The 15,281-nt window shown below is 43.8% G+C and overlaps 1 protein-coding gene across 1 annotated transcript in view; it reads left to right on the plus strand.

Moving 5' to 3' along the window:
- Positions 1 to 15,281, plus strand: part of si:zfos-2326c3.2 (mitogen-activated protein kinase kinase kinase kinase 4) — a 280,480-nt gene that overhangs the window by 108,256 nt on the left and 156,943 nt on the right. Inside the window, exons 6-7 of the mRNA XM_055644013.1 lie at positions 246 to 336; positions 1,528 to 1,658. Of these exons, the coding sequence (XP_055499988.1) occupies positions 246 to 336; positions 1,528 to 1,658 (222 nt within the window). The remainder of the gene's footprint in view (positions 1 to 245; positions 337 to 1,527; positions 1,659 to 15,281) is intronic.

A 15,281-nucleotide genomic window follows, 5' to 3' on the forward strand; every position in this document is an offset into this window, starting at 1 on the left:
GCTGTGCCACTGCGCCGCCCACACTTGATCTAATTGAAAGGTGGAATCATTACATGACGGGAATGATTATCCCTGCCTCTGTTTCGTATGTTTTTATGCAGAGTTCCCACTTATCTATCTTGACGATATATAGATGTGTGATCTGAAGCTCATCTCTGTGTAGCCAATATGTGAACATCATGCCGATGGATAGTGTTTTCCACTCGGTAACTTGTACTGTTTCATTTCATTGAATTGTGCCACAGGGATTGTCCCATCTACACTCTCACCACGTCATTCATCGAGATATCAAAGGACAAAATGTGCTGCTGACTGAGAATGCAGACGTAAAGCTTGGTAAGCAATCCTTTAAAATATTCATCAAAAGATGATCCAAATCAGGAACCCCGCGTGTCTTTGTAAGGGTTTGATCAATTGTAATTTCAACTGGCTCTTAGTCATTATGTTTGGTTCATATTTAATTTAGTTTATTGTCACTGTCATGTATTGCCCAGAACAATAACCATAAGGGAGTAAGTAATGTAACCGTACTTTAATTAATTTCTAACTTTAAGCATCATTGCAACTTACAAAAGATGGCAGCAGTCATTCAGACTTTGCCCCGACTGAGTCCCGCGTAAATAAAGTCACGTTGCATCTTATCCAGTCAGCGGAAATGCTCTTGACTCTTGACTTGACTCTTGAAAGACTATAAGTGCCTGCAATCGAGCCGTTTACTGTGTACAGATACATGATGAAGGGAATAATGATTAGTGCAAGATAAAGTCCAGTAATGACCGATTAAAGATTGTCTGAGGGTCTTCAATGAGGTAGATAGTAGCTCAGGACCACTTTCTAATTGTTGGTAGGATGGTTCAGTTGCCTGAAAACAGTTGTGAAGAAACTGTCACAAAATCTGGATGTACATGTTTTCACACTTTTTTAGTTAGTTTAGTTTATTGTCACGTGTACCGAGGTGCACTGAAAAACTTTTGTTGCGTGCTAACCAGTCAGCAGAAAGACAATAGATGATTACAATCGAGCCATCCGCAGTGTACAGATACATGATGAAGGGAATAATGTTTAAAACAAGAGAAAATCTAGTAAAGTCTGATTAAAGATAGTCTCCAGTGAGGTAGATGGTAGGTTAGGACTGCTTTATAGAAAAGGAATTGGTGAAGTATTGGGTCGAGAACCTTCTTCAATGTTTCGGGTCGAGACTCAAATCGTCACCTATTCCTTTCCTCCAGAGATGCTGCCTGACCCGTTGAGTTACTCCAGGACTTTGTGCCTATCTACAGAAATAGTCTACTGAGCCCGTGTGCAAGAGGCGCCCTGTTTTGGCACCATTTTCAAAGTGCAGTATTCACTCTAATTCATGTGAGCAGTGGCCGATCTACGCAAGCCCCAGGCAGCTGTGGGCCTCAAGCCAGTTATTAAAGAACTGCTGAGCTTTGGAGCTTCTCGACTGTCTAACTTTCTGGTGTTTAGACTGAGAGGTGACGTTTTAAGATGATACCATCTGACCCTTTTACGGTTCCTTTGCAGTTGATTTTGGAGTCAGCGCCCAACTGGACAGGACCATGGAGAAGCGGAATACTTTCATTGGGACTCCTTACTGGATGGCACCTGAAGTGATAGCGTGTGACGAGAATGCAGATTCCACGTACGATTACAGGGTAAGCAATGCACGGCGCAAGGGCACATAACAAAGGGCTGCTAGTGTAAACGTACCACTATGATGGTGAGGCCACGTTTGGAGTATTGCGTTCACTTTTGCTCACCGTGTTATAGGAACGATGCTGTTCTCTATGCAAATTGGCAATCACATTGACTATTCAGAAAGTATTCAGACCCCTTCACTTTTTCCACATTTTGTTACATTACAGCCTTATTTTAAAATGGATTCATTTCTTTTCTTTTTTTAATCATCAATCTACACAACCCCCCAGAATGAAGAAGCGAAAACAGGTGTTCAGAAATTTTTGCAAAGTAATTAAAAAGAAATAACTGAAATATCACATTTACATAACTATTCAGACCCTTTGCTATGACACTCAAAATTGAGCTTAGGTTCATCCTGTTTCCATTGATTATCCTTGAGATGTTTCTACAACTTGATTGGAGTCCACCAATGGTAAATTAAATCGATTGGACATGATTGGAAAGGCACACACCTGTCCATATAAGGTCACACAGTTGACAGTGCATGTCGGAGCAAAAACCAAGCCATGAAGACGAAGGAATTGTCCGTAGACCTCCGAGACAGGATTGTGTTGAGACACAGATCTGGGGAAGGGTATAAAACAATTTCTGCAGCATTGTAGTCCCGAAGAGCGCAGTGGCCTCCGTCATTCCTAAATGGAAGAACTTTGGAACCACCAGGACTCTTTATAGAGCTGGCCGCCCGGCCAAACAGAGCAATCAGGGGAGAAGGACCTTAGTCAGGGAGCTGACCAAGAACCTGATGGTCACTCTGACAGAACACCAGAGTTCCGCTTTGGAGATGGGAGAAACTTCCAGAAGGACAACTATATCTGCGGCACCACCAATCAGGCCTTTATAGTAGAGTGGCCAGGTGGAAGCCACTCCTCTAAAAGGCACATGACAGCCCGCTTGGAGTTGGCCAAAAGGTTTGTTTTCTCTGGTGCTCTGGTCTGATGAAACCAAGATTGAACTCTTTGGCCTGAATACCAAGCATCACATCTGGAGGAAACCAGGCACCGCTCATGTCCTGGCCAAGACCATATCTACGGTGAAGCATGGTGGAGGCAGTGCCATGCTGTGGGGATGTTTATCAGCGGCAGAAACTGGGAGACTAGTCAGGATCGAGGGAAAGATGAACGGAGCAAAGTACAGAGAGACCCTTGATGAAAATCTGCTCAAGAGTGTTGTGAACCTCAGACTGGGACAGAGGTTCACCTTTCAACAGGACAATGACCCAAAGCACACAGCCAAGACAATGCAGGAGTGGCTTTGTGATAAATCTGTGAATGTCTTTGAATGGCCCAGCCAGAGCCTGGACTTGAACCTGATCGAATATCTCTGGAGGGACCAGAAAATAGCTGTGCATCGATGCTCCCCATCCAACCCTGACAAAGCTTGAGAGGATCTACAGAGAAGAATGGGAGAAATTACCCAAATACAGGTGTGCCAAGCTTGCAGTCATACCCAAGAAGAAAAAGTACCGAGTAAACGGTCTGAATACTTACGTAAATGTGATATCTATATTACTAAAAGTCTGATCTTAACCACTTCCTGTTGTTCTGTACATTGATTTTAGAAAAAACGCTGCCACTCACGGCTGTGATTTTTGGCCATCTTACTCAGTCCCCCTCCGCTGTGCAGAACAAGGGAATTTTTCCCATCGATTAAAAATAAAAGAGTTATTAGCGTTTAAACAATGTTGAGATTCTCTCTCCTGAAAGCCACGCCCCTTCCGGAGGGACTATAAAACCCGGAAGTGTTGAGTGCCTTAGTCAGTCTCTGCAAGGTGGGGGAGCGATAGGGTCACGTCTCTCAGTCTGAGCTGCGAATAACATTGAACACATGTCTACTAAACTGTGAGTGTGGTTTTACTGACCTTGAGTGCCCTTAATGTGGTTTGTAAAAGAAAATGTGGTTGGTTTGAAATAAAGCACAACAAATGGTTGGTGGTGGTGGTTGGTTTGAAATAAAGCACAACAAATGGTTGGTGGTGGTGGTTGGTTTGAAATAAAGCATAGCAAATGGTTGGTGGTGGTTGGTGTGAAATGGCAAATGATTAGAAGTCTAAATTTGACAACTTCCTGGTTGCACTGTATATTGATTTTAGATAAAACGCTACCACTTACGGCTGTGATTTTTGGCCATCTTACACAGTCCCCCTCAGGTGCAGAGAATTCTTCCCATCAATGATAAAAGTGTTATTAGTGTTTAAAAAATGTTGAGAATCTCTCTCCTGTCAATCATGCCAGGAAGGCCACGCCCCTTCTGGTGGGTGGGGGGAGGGATTATAAACCCAGAAGTGTGAGTGTGGCAGTCTCTGCAAGGTGGAGGAGGGAGAGGTCACGACTGTCTGAGCTGTGAACACACTGAATGTCTACTGAACTGTGAGTGTGGTGTTTTGTGGTTTTATGGTGGTTTCACCCTGCTTTACATGATATGAAAATGCATTTGAATTTGGTGGCCTTGCACCCAACTTGAAGTGTACGAAACTGCACTTGAATTTGGTGGCCTTGCACCCTGCTTGAAGAGGTAGGCAACTTCACCCGAATTTGGTGGCCTTGCACCCTGCTTGAAGTGGTAAGACACTACACTTGAATTTGGTGGCCTTGCACTCTACTTGAAGTGGTAAGACACTGCACTTGAATTTGGTGGACTTGCACCCTGCTTGAAATGGTAGGAAACTGCATTTGAATTTGATGGCCTTGCACCCTGCGTGAAATGGAATTTCAAGGAATAGCCGTGAGACAACCGCCAGCCCACCAGCCGTGAGTGAGCTGCCAGCACATCAGACTTGAGTGACTGAGCTGCCCCCCCCCAAGAATCCATTTGGCCCACAATGTCCATACTAGCCATCTGGAAACCAGTCCTTTCAGCCCACAACACCCATACTAGTGTTCCAGAAAGACCCCCCCCCCCACTGGCCACCAATATTGGAACTTGGTGGAGAGGTGGAATATTGTGTTGAGGGAACCAGCCCTCCCGTATGAACATGGGACCCAACGGGTCCCACTTAGTCTAGTATCAGCTATTTCTTTATAATTACTTTGCAAAAAATTCTAAACACCTGCTTTTGCTTTTTTATTACGGGGTATTGTGTGTAGATTGATGATGAGAAAAAAAGTATTTCATCTATTTTAGAATAAGGCTGTAACGTAACAAAATGAGGAAAATGTGAAAGGGTGTGAATACTTTCTGAATGCACTGTACACTTCAAGAGTAGCTCCATTAACCTTAAATAGAAAATAGATGCAAAAAGCTGGAATAACTCAGCGGGTCAGACAGCATCTCTGGAGAAAAGGAATAGGTGACGTTTCAAGTCGAGACCCTTCTTCAGACCTTAAACTGCTTTCAGACATCTGAGGGTCACCAGGTCACAGGTCCTCCACTGATTTTCCAGCAACTGGTGGTCCTTGATTCCAGACGATATTCCAAGAGTGCACTTGAAATCCCTCCCGAAAGTCTCCCCGAAAATGTGGTGCCTAGTCCAGGTGAAGTGGCCGATCTCGACCACATTGAGACTTCGTTGGACAATCAGCGGATCGAATGTGCACCCTATGGCCGTGGCTCTGGTACTCCAGCCCCTAGTCGACTTCCGATGGCCGACTTTGCGTGCCGGCATCTCGGCCTCTGGTCCGGCAAAACAGAGAATACGGCAAGGCTCTGGAACCAGGATGATGGACCTGTATTATGGAAATGAAATACTGTAACAAAAATTTGGCAGACTCTTTTCAGTATTGGATGTAATTCCAATTCACAACCCGTACATATTTTAAATTCCCTTCTTTTAGATGTTACACAGAATTATCATAAATATTCCAGTGAAATCATTAGATTTAATGGTATTGAGAGAAACAGGGTAGTGGTCAGTCTAAAGAGACGCTGGAAATGGATCCCAGTGAGTCGGAAGCGAACATGGGGAAAACAATAGCCCAACAAAGTGAGGTGTGAGCATGGGAATTAGGGCTATAGTTAGTTGAATTGAACACAGCACAATGAGTTTGTGAGCAGACACTGAACCATCATGTTTTCTGAATAGTTGGATAGCGGATTATTGGAGTTTTATTCTATCCACTCATTTATCATATTACAGTGTGCAAATTAACCGCTTCATGTCCTACAATGTAACAGTGACTGTATCTCAAAAACATCGACTCCGCCCAGACCAACGATCACCCTGTACATTAGCACTATCCTACACCCTAGGGACAATTTACAAGTTCGCCAAAGCCAATTACCGTACAAACCTGTACACCTTTGGAATGTGGGAGGGAACCAGAGTACCCGGAGAAAACCCACGCAGTCACAGGGACAATGTACAAACTCCATACAGACAGCGCCCGTAGTCAGAATCAAACCCGTGTTTATTGCGATGTAAGGCCGCAACTCTACTGCAGCACCACTGTGCTGCCCCACACTCCGCGAGTAAGCCCATCATTAGTTTCTCAGGAAAAGCATCAATAAATACAAGGAACTGTAGATACTGATTTACAAAGAAATTGCCGGTTAAAATAACCTCGGCAATGAACCCAATGCAAACTCATGCAGTGTTAAGGGCCTGTCCCGCTTGCATGCGAGCGGGACATGGAAAGATGGAAATTAGCTACTGGCTACAATCTTGCGTATTACATGCAAATATTTATTAATATGCACTGTCCCCTAAATAAATAAAATAAATAAATTACATGCAATTGCATGCGTTTGGCGTGACCAAACGGAAGCGGAGTTCACGTGAAGTTCACGCTATATACATGCGTGACGTCATTTGCGTCATACTTACCAATCAGCTGGGCAGGAGGTGGGCCGACTGAATTTAGGCATCGCACAGCGTCGGGCGGTGACGTCATCACACAACGCGACGGTGACATTATCGCGCAACGCCACGCGCTAGGCGTACGCCGTCAAGATGCTGTGTACGACCGCAATGCGCCTGCGGGCTGACAGGCTGTTGGCGCGCAAAGATTTCGGACACTGTCAGATTTTCGGAGCCCCGCGCGATGACGGGACCAGCCCCACACAACTCCGCGCTTCTAAATGGGACCGGTCCAACGCGGCCATACGGTGCCCGTATGCCTCAAGCGACCACGTTTGGTCGCGCCTAACGCATGCAATCGAATGCAAGTGGGTCATGCCCTTTATTTCCTGTCTGAGAGCTCTGATCTGATCACTGATCCAGGGAACAATGGAAAATGGTGAGCCAATTTTACTGAGGTTTGCTTTGCCAGCTGCAACCATTGCCATGAATGTGGGGAATGCTGCTCCTGATTTCCTGCCAGCAGATTCCCTGTCAAGACAAGGCAACACATTCTCCATGTTCATTATTCCTGATGTTTCCAGCCCATTTTCCAACAATGTAATAAAAAAGGAACTGCAGATGGTAGTTTATACTAAAGACGGACACAAAGTGCTAGAGTAACTCAGCGGGTCAGGCAACAGCTCTGGAGAAAATTATTTGGTGACGGGTCGAGACTTGTACATATACCTAAGTGACTTCTCCAGTTCGACGACAGGGGCAGCACAGTGGTCGATTTGCTGCCTTACAGCGCCAAATACCCTGGTTCCATGCTGACCTTGGATGCTGGCTGCATGGGGTCTGTACGTTCTTCCCGTGTCCACGTGGCTTTTCTCCGTGTGCGCCGGTTTCCTCCTACATACCAAAGACGTATAGTTTGGAGGTTGATTGGCTTTGATAAAAATAGTAAATCATCCCTAGTTTGTGGGATACTGCTATTGTGTGGGGAACGCAGTCAGTGTGGCCTCAGTGGATTGTAGGGCCCATATCTCTAAACTACCGTCCTGTCGTTTCCCCCCCTCCCCTACTTCCTCCAGTAAAAGTCTGTTGACCAGTTCATCAGTTCGCTACGATGTATTACTCTTTGGATCACGTCATCCATACCCAACAATTGGGCTATCAGGGAACCACCCTGCCTGAGTTCATCTATTGCCGATCCTGATCGTCAAGGTCTTTTCTTGCTTCCAGTACCCACTCCACTATCAGCCTTAAGAGGGTCACAACCCGAAACGTCACCCATCCATTTTCTCCAGAGATGCTGCCTGACCCGCTGATTTACTCCAGCATTTTGTGTCCCCCTTTCCAACAAGCCTGAACATTTTCAGCTCATCCCCGTAACAGAGGTCTCATGCAAACACACCCAGCTCTGTCCAAGATTGAAGGACACAGCAATAATGAAGTGTAAATCAAATGCAGATGACAATTAAGGATTTAATGCCCAAAGTAAATGAATGGGCTGTTCGAAGTAAGTGGTATTGGTCATAGAATCATAGAATGGAAATGGGTTATCTAGTGCAGAGACGGGGGTGGCACAGTGGCTCAGCGGGAGAGTTGCTGCCTGACAGCACCAGAGACCCAGCTTCGATCCTAACTACGGATGCTGTCTGTACAGAATTTGTACGTTCTCCCTGTGACCGCTTGGGTTTTCTTCAGGCGCTCCGGTTTCCTCCCCCACTCCAAAGACGTACAGGTTTGTAGGTTAACTGGCTTTGGTAATAATTGTCTCCAATGTGCTGAGTAGTGCCAGTGTATGAGGATTGCTGGATGGTGCAGACTTGGTGGGCTGAAGTGCCTGTTTCCACATTGTATCTCTAAACTAAACTAAAGTAAAAATTCATCAAGCTCCCCATTTGCACTAATAGAGAGATATGGGCCAAATGCAGGCAAATGGATCTAGAGGGGTATGTGCCAAAAACGGCAGAATGCCAACTTGGATGCCAGGGACAAGGTGGGCCAAAGGACCTGACCATGTTCTATAGCTCTATGACTTTATGACGCTAATTCTCCACTAATCCCATTTTAATCTCTCCCATCTCCCATCAATGTCCTTACCTCTCTGCTGCCATGTAACAAATTTAGAATTGGCCAATAAACCTTCTGACCCATGAGAGACACAAAACGCTGGGGTAACTGAGTGGGTGTGGTAGCAGCATTTTGTGTCACGAGTCACTCCAGCACTTTGTGTCGTGCTGCCTGACCCACTGAGTTACTCCAGCATTGTGCATCTATCTTTGGTATCAACCAGTATCTGCAGTTCCTTTTTTTATACAACCTACTGACCCAGTCCTATTCTTCTTTAAAGGGGAAATTTTATACAACGCAGAGAGTGGTACTGACTCTCTGCCCATGTTCCTATAAGAGGGGGATGTGGCCCTTGTTGGAGGATCAATGGAGAGAAGGGCAGGTACGGGATACTGAGGGATGAAAGCCATGATCATGGCGGTGCAGGCTCGAAGGGCCGAATGGCCTACTCCTGCACCTAATTTCTATGTTTCTATGTTTCTATGGGATGTTGGAGGAGATCTGAGCATCCGGGAGAAAGCCACATGGTAGGGTTTCACTGTACCTCAGCGCATGTGACAATAAACTAAACTGAACTTGTCAGACTGAAGAACGTGCAAACTCCACACAGACAGCTCCAGTTATAAGGATCGGTCAGGTTGCTGGAACTATGAGGCAGCAGCTCTACTGGCTGCACCACCGTACACTTCAAATGTGGGCATAATGCGGGGAAGAAAAGGAAAGATTGTGTGTCAATATGATGCCTTTCAAATCCTCCAATCTTCCACAGTCAATAAAATACTCTTTAAGATATAGTAAGTAAGTAATTTTTATTTATATAGCACTTTTAAATCAGCTCGCATTGAAACCAATATAAGTAATTGGGTTTCAATACATCCATACAAAATAAAAAAGAAGAAAAGACAACACACTATAGAATTTAACATGAACGTCCCCCCCCCACAGCAGAATCAACATTGTCCACTGTGAGGGAAGGTACTAAAAAGTTCAGTCCTCTGCCTCTGTGTTCACCCCAGGTCGGGGCCTATTTGAGGCGGAGGCCCGATGTTTCAGGCCCTCTCGCAGGATGATGGATCTCCTGCGTCGGAGAGAACACTCTCAGCGGCATTGCTACTATTGTAACGTGAAAATAATTTGTACAACAAGCTCCGCAACAGGAATGTGATCAATGAGCAGACAATCCATTTTCCTCTGAAGGTCATGGATAGGCGATTTTTCTTGTATTATTAGATTTGACTAGAGAGCATGCAAAACAAAGCTTTCCACTCTACGTCAGTTCACATGTCGATAATAAATCTAAACCATCCAGGTCCCAATCCAAAATGTCACCTACCCATGTCCTGCAGAGATACTGCCTGATCCGTTAAGTTCCTCCAGCACTTTGAGTTTTTCCTCAAGATTCCATCATCTGCAGTTTCTTGCACCTCTAGTATCTTGATTGAGAGATAAATAGAGATCAGAGCTTTCCCATCTTTAACACAATGCACTGTGAATTTTGTTTGCAAGAAGCAGACAAGGCCTCACTTTAATGTTTCACGAGAAGGCTGGCAGTATTATCATTTCAGATTCGATTGTTTGCAGTTTCATGTGTCACCACTCATGCAGTAACTTTGCAATTTAAAACATCGAATCGTGTGCCTTTTTGAACAATTTAACAGCCTCAGATTCACAACGTCATTCTTCAGGAGAAAATGGCAAATGATTAAATGTAATTCATCTGTAATCCAGATAGACATTCACAGTTTGACAGAGATAGCTTTGATGAGATAAACGCAAGATAAAATATGGATGCTTCTTGGTATAATTGGGTTAGAGCAAGATCTGATTTTTTTTTTTACGCATTCAGAGGATTGTATGAAGTTTGCAGAAGAACTCTTTGATTAAATCTGGGAGAAAAATATATTTCAGTCAAAGCTTAGTTATGAGTGGCCGAAAAAATTATTATTGTGAGCCTGCATTTATCTTGCAAAATGTACTATTTTATAGATGACATAGTTTTCGAATTGATTCTAAACTTTGAAATAGATTCAGAGCTTTACATTCAGGCAGTGGTGGCCTCACAGTGAGTAGATGGCTCTTCTTAGATGGAAATTGTTTGGGTTCTGCCTATGTTTTTTGGCAATATTTAATCTGCAGAAAGACAAAAAATGTAAGGTATTGAGGAACGCACTCCCCGATCCTCAAATGTCTTTTAACTGACTAAAATAGCAGCTGGAGACACAATAGTTAGGCCATTCACCCTATTAAGTCTACTCTGCCATTCAATTATGGTTGATCTATCTTTCCCTCTCAACCCCATTCTCCTGCCATCTCCCCACAACCCGTGACACCCATACTAATCCTGAATCTATCAATCTCCTCCTTGAAGATATCCATTAACTTGGCTTTCACAGCCGTCTGTGGCAATGAATGCCACAGATTCACCACCCTCCGGCTCAAGACAAGGGGAACTGCAGGCTGTAAACTGGAGTGTCTATTCCCTCTTCAGATGCTGCCTGACCCATTCAGTTCCTCCAGCACTTTGTCTTTTTCTCATTTAGCAATTATTAGGTATGTTACAAAACCTACCTGGGCGTTGTTTGAGCATCTGTCCCACCCCGTGTGCGCGATTTTGGCGCTGTTTAGAGGGGGCGGGTTTAAAACGCGATTTTTACTAGGCTGTTGCAATCGAAAATGTTCAGCCTAGTAAATCATTAACGGAAAATTGCAGAAAGACCCCGTCGCAAAAGGTATTATTAGTTTTTATGGCCTTGTATAATAGTTATAGTAGTTTAAAAACCACTCTCTCAACCCGCGACCTCTCGCAGCCTCAGGGTTTTATAAAGCAAACAATTAAAGGTATGTACCTTATTTTTACATTAAAAGGGGCTTCTTAAGAACCCTGTATATAAAATTTTCTATAGCGAGTAGTTCATTTTGGGCTCTTTATATCCCGCAGTATTTTTCTGGGCATTTGAGGGCACAAATCCAGCGCAATGTGAACGTTCTAAACCAGCGTGTTCACAGGAACCCACTAGAAAGCCGATTAAAATGGACTTTAATTGACAGCAATTGAACACTAAATTCCTTCCATTTGGCCTATAAATTGATGTAAATGAGATTTAAAAATCATGTTTTATTGTGAATTATTCGTGAATATTATTTGGACACTTAGGCTATTTAAAAATGTTAATCATTTATTCAGAAATGGATAGATGTTTAGATCTAGTAATTGAAGTTTGAAATTAGCTACAATTGGGTAACCAACTAATTATATGCTTTAATTTCAGGTCATCCAAGTAAGATTATTTTATATTTGTTTCAGAATGGTTCAATCTATGATAACTGAAAATTTCATTCAGTTCTCTTAATTTTTAAGAAGGTTATGGGCTTTTGACTGTCCATGATCACAGCTTTTTTGTTATGTCCATAGAAAATCAATAGGGAACAAGATGCTAATTTCCGAGTATGAAAATGGCCATACCCTTTTTATTACTTGAGATATGAAAGTGAATTAGGTGTCAAATTAAACTTATTGTTATGCTTTATCTGATGGGATAAATTGCAGACTTGAATTTTTAAATCTCAAAATTTTGTAACATTGCTACAATTATTCTTTCTTATCAGTCTTATGTCCCTCAGTGCCATCCATCCATCTATCTATCTCTATACTTATAAAATTCTGATCTTGGATGTGTGTGTATTTGTGCGATGTTCGTGTGCGTTTCACATTTCCTCGAAAACACGACGCGCTAACGGTGACATTTTTACATATTCCGATAGAGATTTACGCCGTGATGTCAAAACTCGCCTCATTTGAAAATTTCTCGTTATTTATGAAAATGTTCAAAAATTTCAAATAAATTGGAAAATAAATAAGATGGTCTCGCTGATGATGTCACAATGGCTCTGCTCCTCGCGGCCTGCTGCCCTATGTTCCACTTGCAGCGAGTGACGTCACCGCCTCCACCTCCCCCTCACTCCCCCCTCCCGGTTCTTCAAAAGACACAGAAAGAACGAGCAAGTGGGCTCTGTACTGCAGCTCCCGAGCTTCCGAGGTCTTCCGAGGTCCGATTGAACTTCATTGTTTCGGTTTAACTTCAAAAACGTTTCATTTTTGTTCTTTAAAGAATTTCTGGTGTCTCACTTAACTGTACTAATTCTTAAAGATAACATTTAATTTTGAACGTTATGTTTTCCCCGTTTGTTAATTCCCAGTTTTTTTCTGGTACTAATTTCTTTACAATTTAAAAAGTTTACGGTTATTTCCTCCGCGTATTTTGACAGATTTTTGACCGCTTTCAAAAAAATTTGCTGTTGATTTGGATAGACTCAGATAACCCCCCCCCCCCCCCCCCTTCCCCCCCTCCTCTCTTCCCTCCGCTCTCCCTCCTCCTCTCTCCACCTCCTCTCCCCCCTCTTTCCCCTCTTCCCCTCCTTCCCACCACCTCTTCCCCTGCCCCTCCGCCCCTCCCCCTCCCAACGTGCAGGTTGTAGATTAATTGGCTCCTGTAAATTATCTGTCATGTGTGGGATGCGAAACTGGGTGAACATTGAACTCGTGTACAGGTACCGTTTTGTTTCAAGACCCTCTTCAGTCTGGAGAAGGGTCTCAAACCAAAACATCATCTATACCTTTTCTCCAGAGATGCCGCCTGACCCCCTGCGTTACTCCAGCATTTTGTGTCTATCTTCGGCGTAAACCAGCGTCTGGAGTTACTTCCTGCACTAGTGGATTGTTGGTCGGTGCAGACTTGCTGGGCTGAAGGGCCTGTCTCAACATTGTATCTCTAAACTAAATTAACTAATTCTGTCTCTCTCTTTCCATCTGGCATCTGACTTGCTAAGTATGTACAGTACTTGCATTCCTATTCAATATTCTGACTGCAAGTTTGTTTGATGCTCAATAGCGACCACATGTTAACGACAGTTTGAAAGTTAGGAAGTCAGGTGTAAGAATGAAACTTATGCACCAACTATCTATAGGCCAGTAGTACTTGTGGTTTGATTTTATGACCAAATCAGTGATGCACACACACACTTTTTCTTGTAATGTGATCGCAACAGTGTTGGTTCATTTAAATTGTTACTGGAATTATGTTCTATTGTAATTTGCAATTGTAACTGCTTCTGAAATAGATTTAGTTTAGTTGAGAAATGCAGTGTGGAAATAGGTCGTTCGGCCCACCTAGTCTGCGATCACCCATAGACTAGATTTATTCTCCACGCTTGGGTCAATTTATAGAAGCCAACTAATCTGCAAACCTGCATGTCTCAGGAGTGTTGGAGGAAACCGGAGCACCCGGAGATAAATTACCTGGTCACAGGGAGAATGTACAAACTCAATGCAGACAGCATCAGTAGTCAGGATCAAATCGGGATCTCTGGCACTGTAAAGGGCCTGTCCCACCTAGGCGACTTTTTAGGCAAGTGCAGGAGACTCTGCGGACGCCACATGGTCGTCACATGTTCGCTGGTGGTCACTGGTGAGTCTCCTTCATGGTCGCGAGGAGTTCCCGCGTTCTGGGAACTGGTCGTGGCCTCAATGTCGTGGCCGCAAATTTTTCAACATGTTGAAAATTTTTCTGCGACCAAATATTGGTCGCCATGGAGATAATTTTGTAGTCGTAGGTGCAGTTGTAGTGGGGTCGCCATGTAGTTATAGGTAGTCAAGGTAGTTTTAGTTAATCGCCTTTGCTGGTCGGGCATTTTCATTGGCTCATTGGGGGGTGAAAATGTAAGCACGAGTTTTCAGAACCAAGGAGAACCGAACGGTAATATTAAATGCCTGCTTCACAGCTGTGTATCTCTGGCATATTAAAAGTTGTCTGGCTTCTTAAAAGTGTCTCCACTCCTTCTTACCCCCCCCCCCCCCCCCCCCCCCTCCCTTCCCACCTGCCCCCTCTTGTAAAGGACTTGCCGTACACTGTGCTAGCCACCTTAACCTGTCTCTTCATCGCGGTGTGTATCTGTGTTATCTTGGCTTTGCATCGTGTGAATTTCAGACAGTGGTTTCCCCCGCTTCACTCTACCGCTGCGTCACTGGTTGTTATTATGTTTGGCACAGATACCAATGGGACTGTTCCTGTGCTTTGATTTTTTGAATGTTCTTTGTTCTAATATATCCAAACACATTTGGAAATAAATATTATGAATGCTTCTGCCATCCTTTCAAGCGGGTACAGTTTACTGCAAGAAAAATGACCTCTGTATTGCCCTTCTGACCCATTTCTCAATTATTGTTAATCTGTTTGTAATAGCTTTTTCTAGATTAAGGAAACAGAAAAAAAGGAGTGTGGTTTTAATTTTGCCATTACCACTTGAACATGTTTTGTAAAGGCAACAGGGTTAATGTACTGGGTGACTTTAACTTCCCCCATATTTACTAGAATTCTGTAGATTTCAACCTTACTTTAGAGACACAGCATGGAAATAGGCCCTTTGGGCCACCGAGTCCGTGCCAACCAGTGATAATCCCCTATACTAGCAGTATCCTACACAAGGGACAATTTACAATTAACAGAAGCCAATTAACCCACAAACCTGTATGTCTTTGGAGTGTGGGGGGAAATCGGAGCACCCGGAGAAAACCCACATGGTCACAGGGATCCGTCAGATTACAAAGGGTCGCAAGGCTTTATATTAATACATTAAAATAAGACGGGGGCCACAGTGGCACAACGGTAGAGTTGCTGCGTTACAATGCGAGAGACCCAGGTTTGATCCTGACTACAGGTGCTGTCTGCAAATGTTGTACGTTCTCTCTTGTGACCATGTGGGTTTTCTCTGGGTGCTCTGCTTTCCC

The sequence above is a fragment of the Leucoraja erinacea genome, chromosome 12 (genome assembly GCF_028641065.1).
Source record: "Leucoraja erinacea ecotype New England chromosome 12, Leri_hhj_1, whole genome shotgun sequence".
Lineage (NCBI taxonomy): Eukaryota > Metazoa > Chordata > Chondrichthyes > Rajiformes > Rajidae > Leucoraja > Leucoraja erinaceus.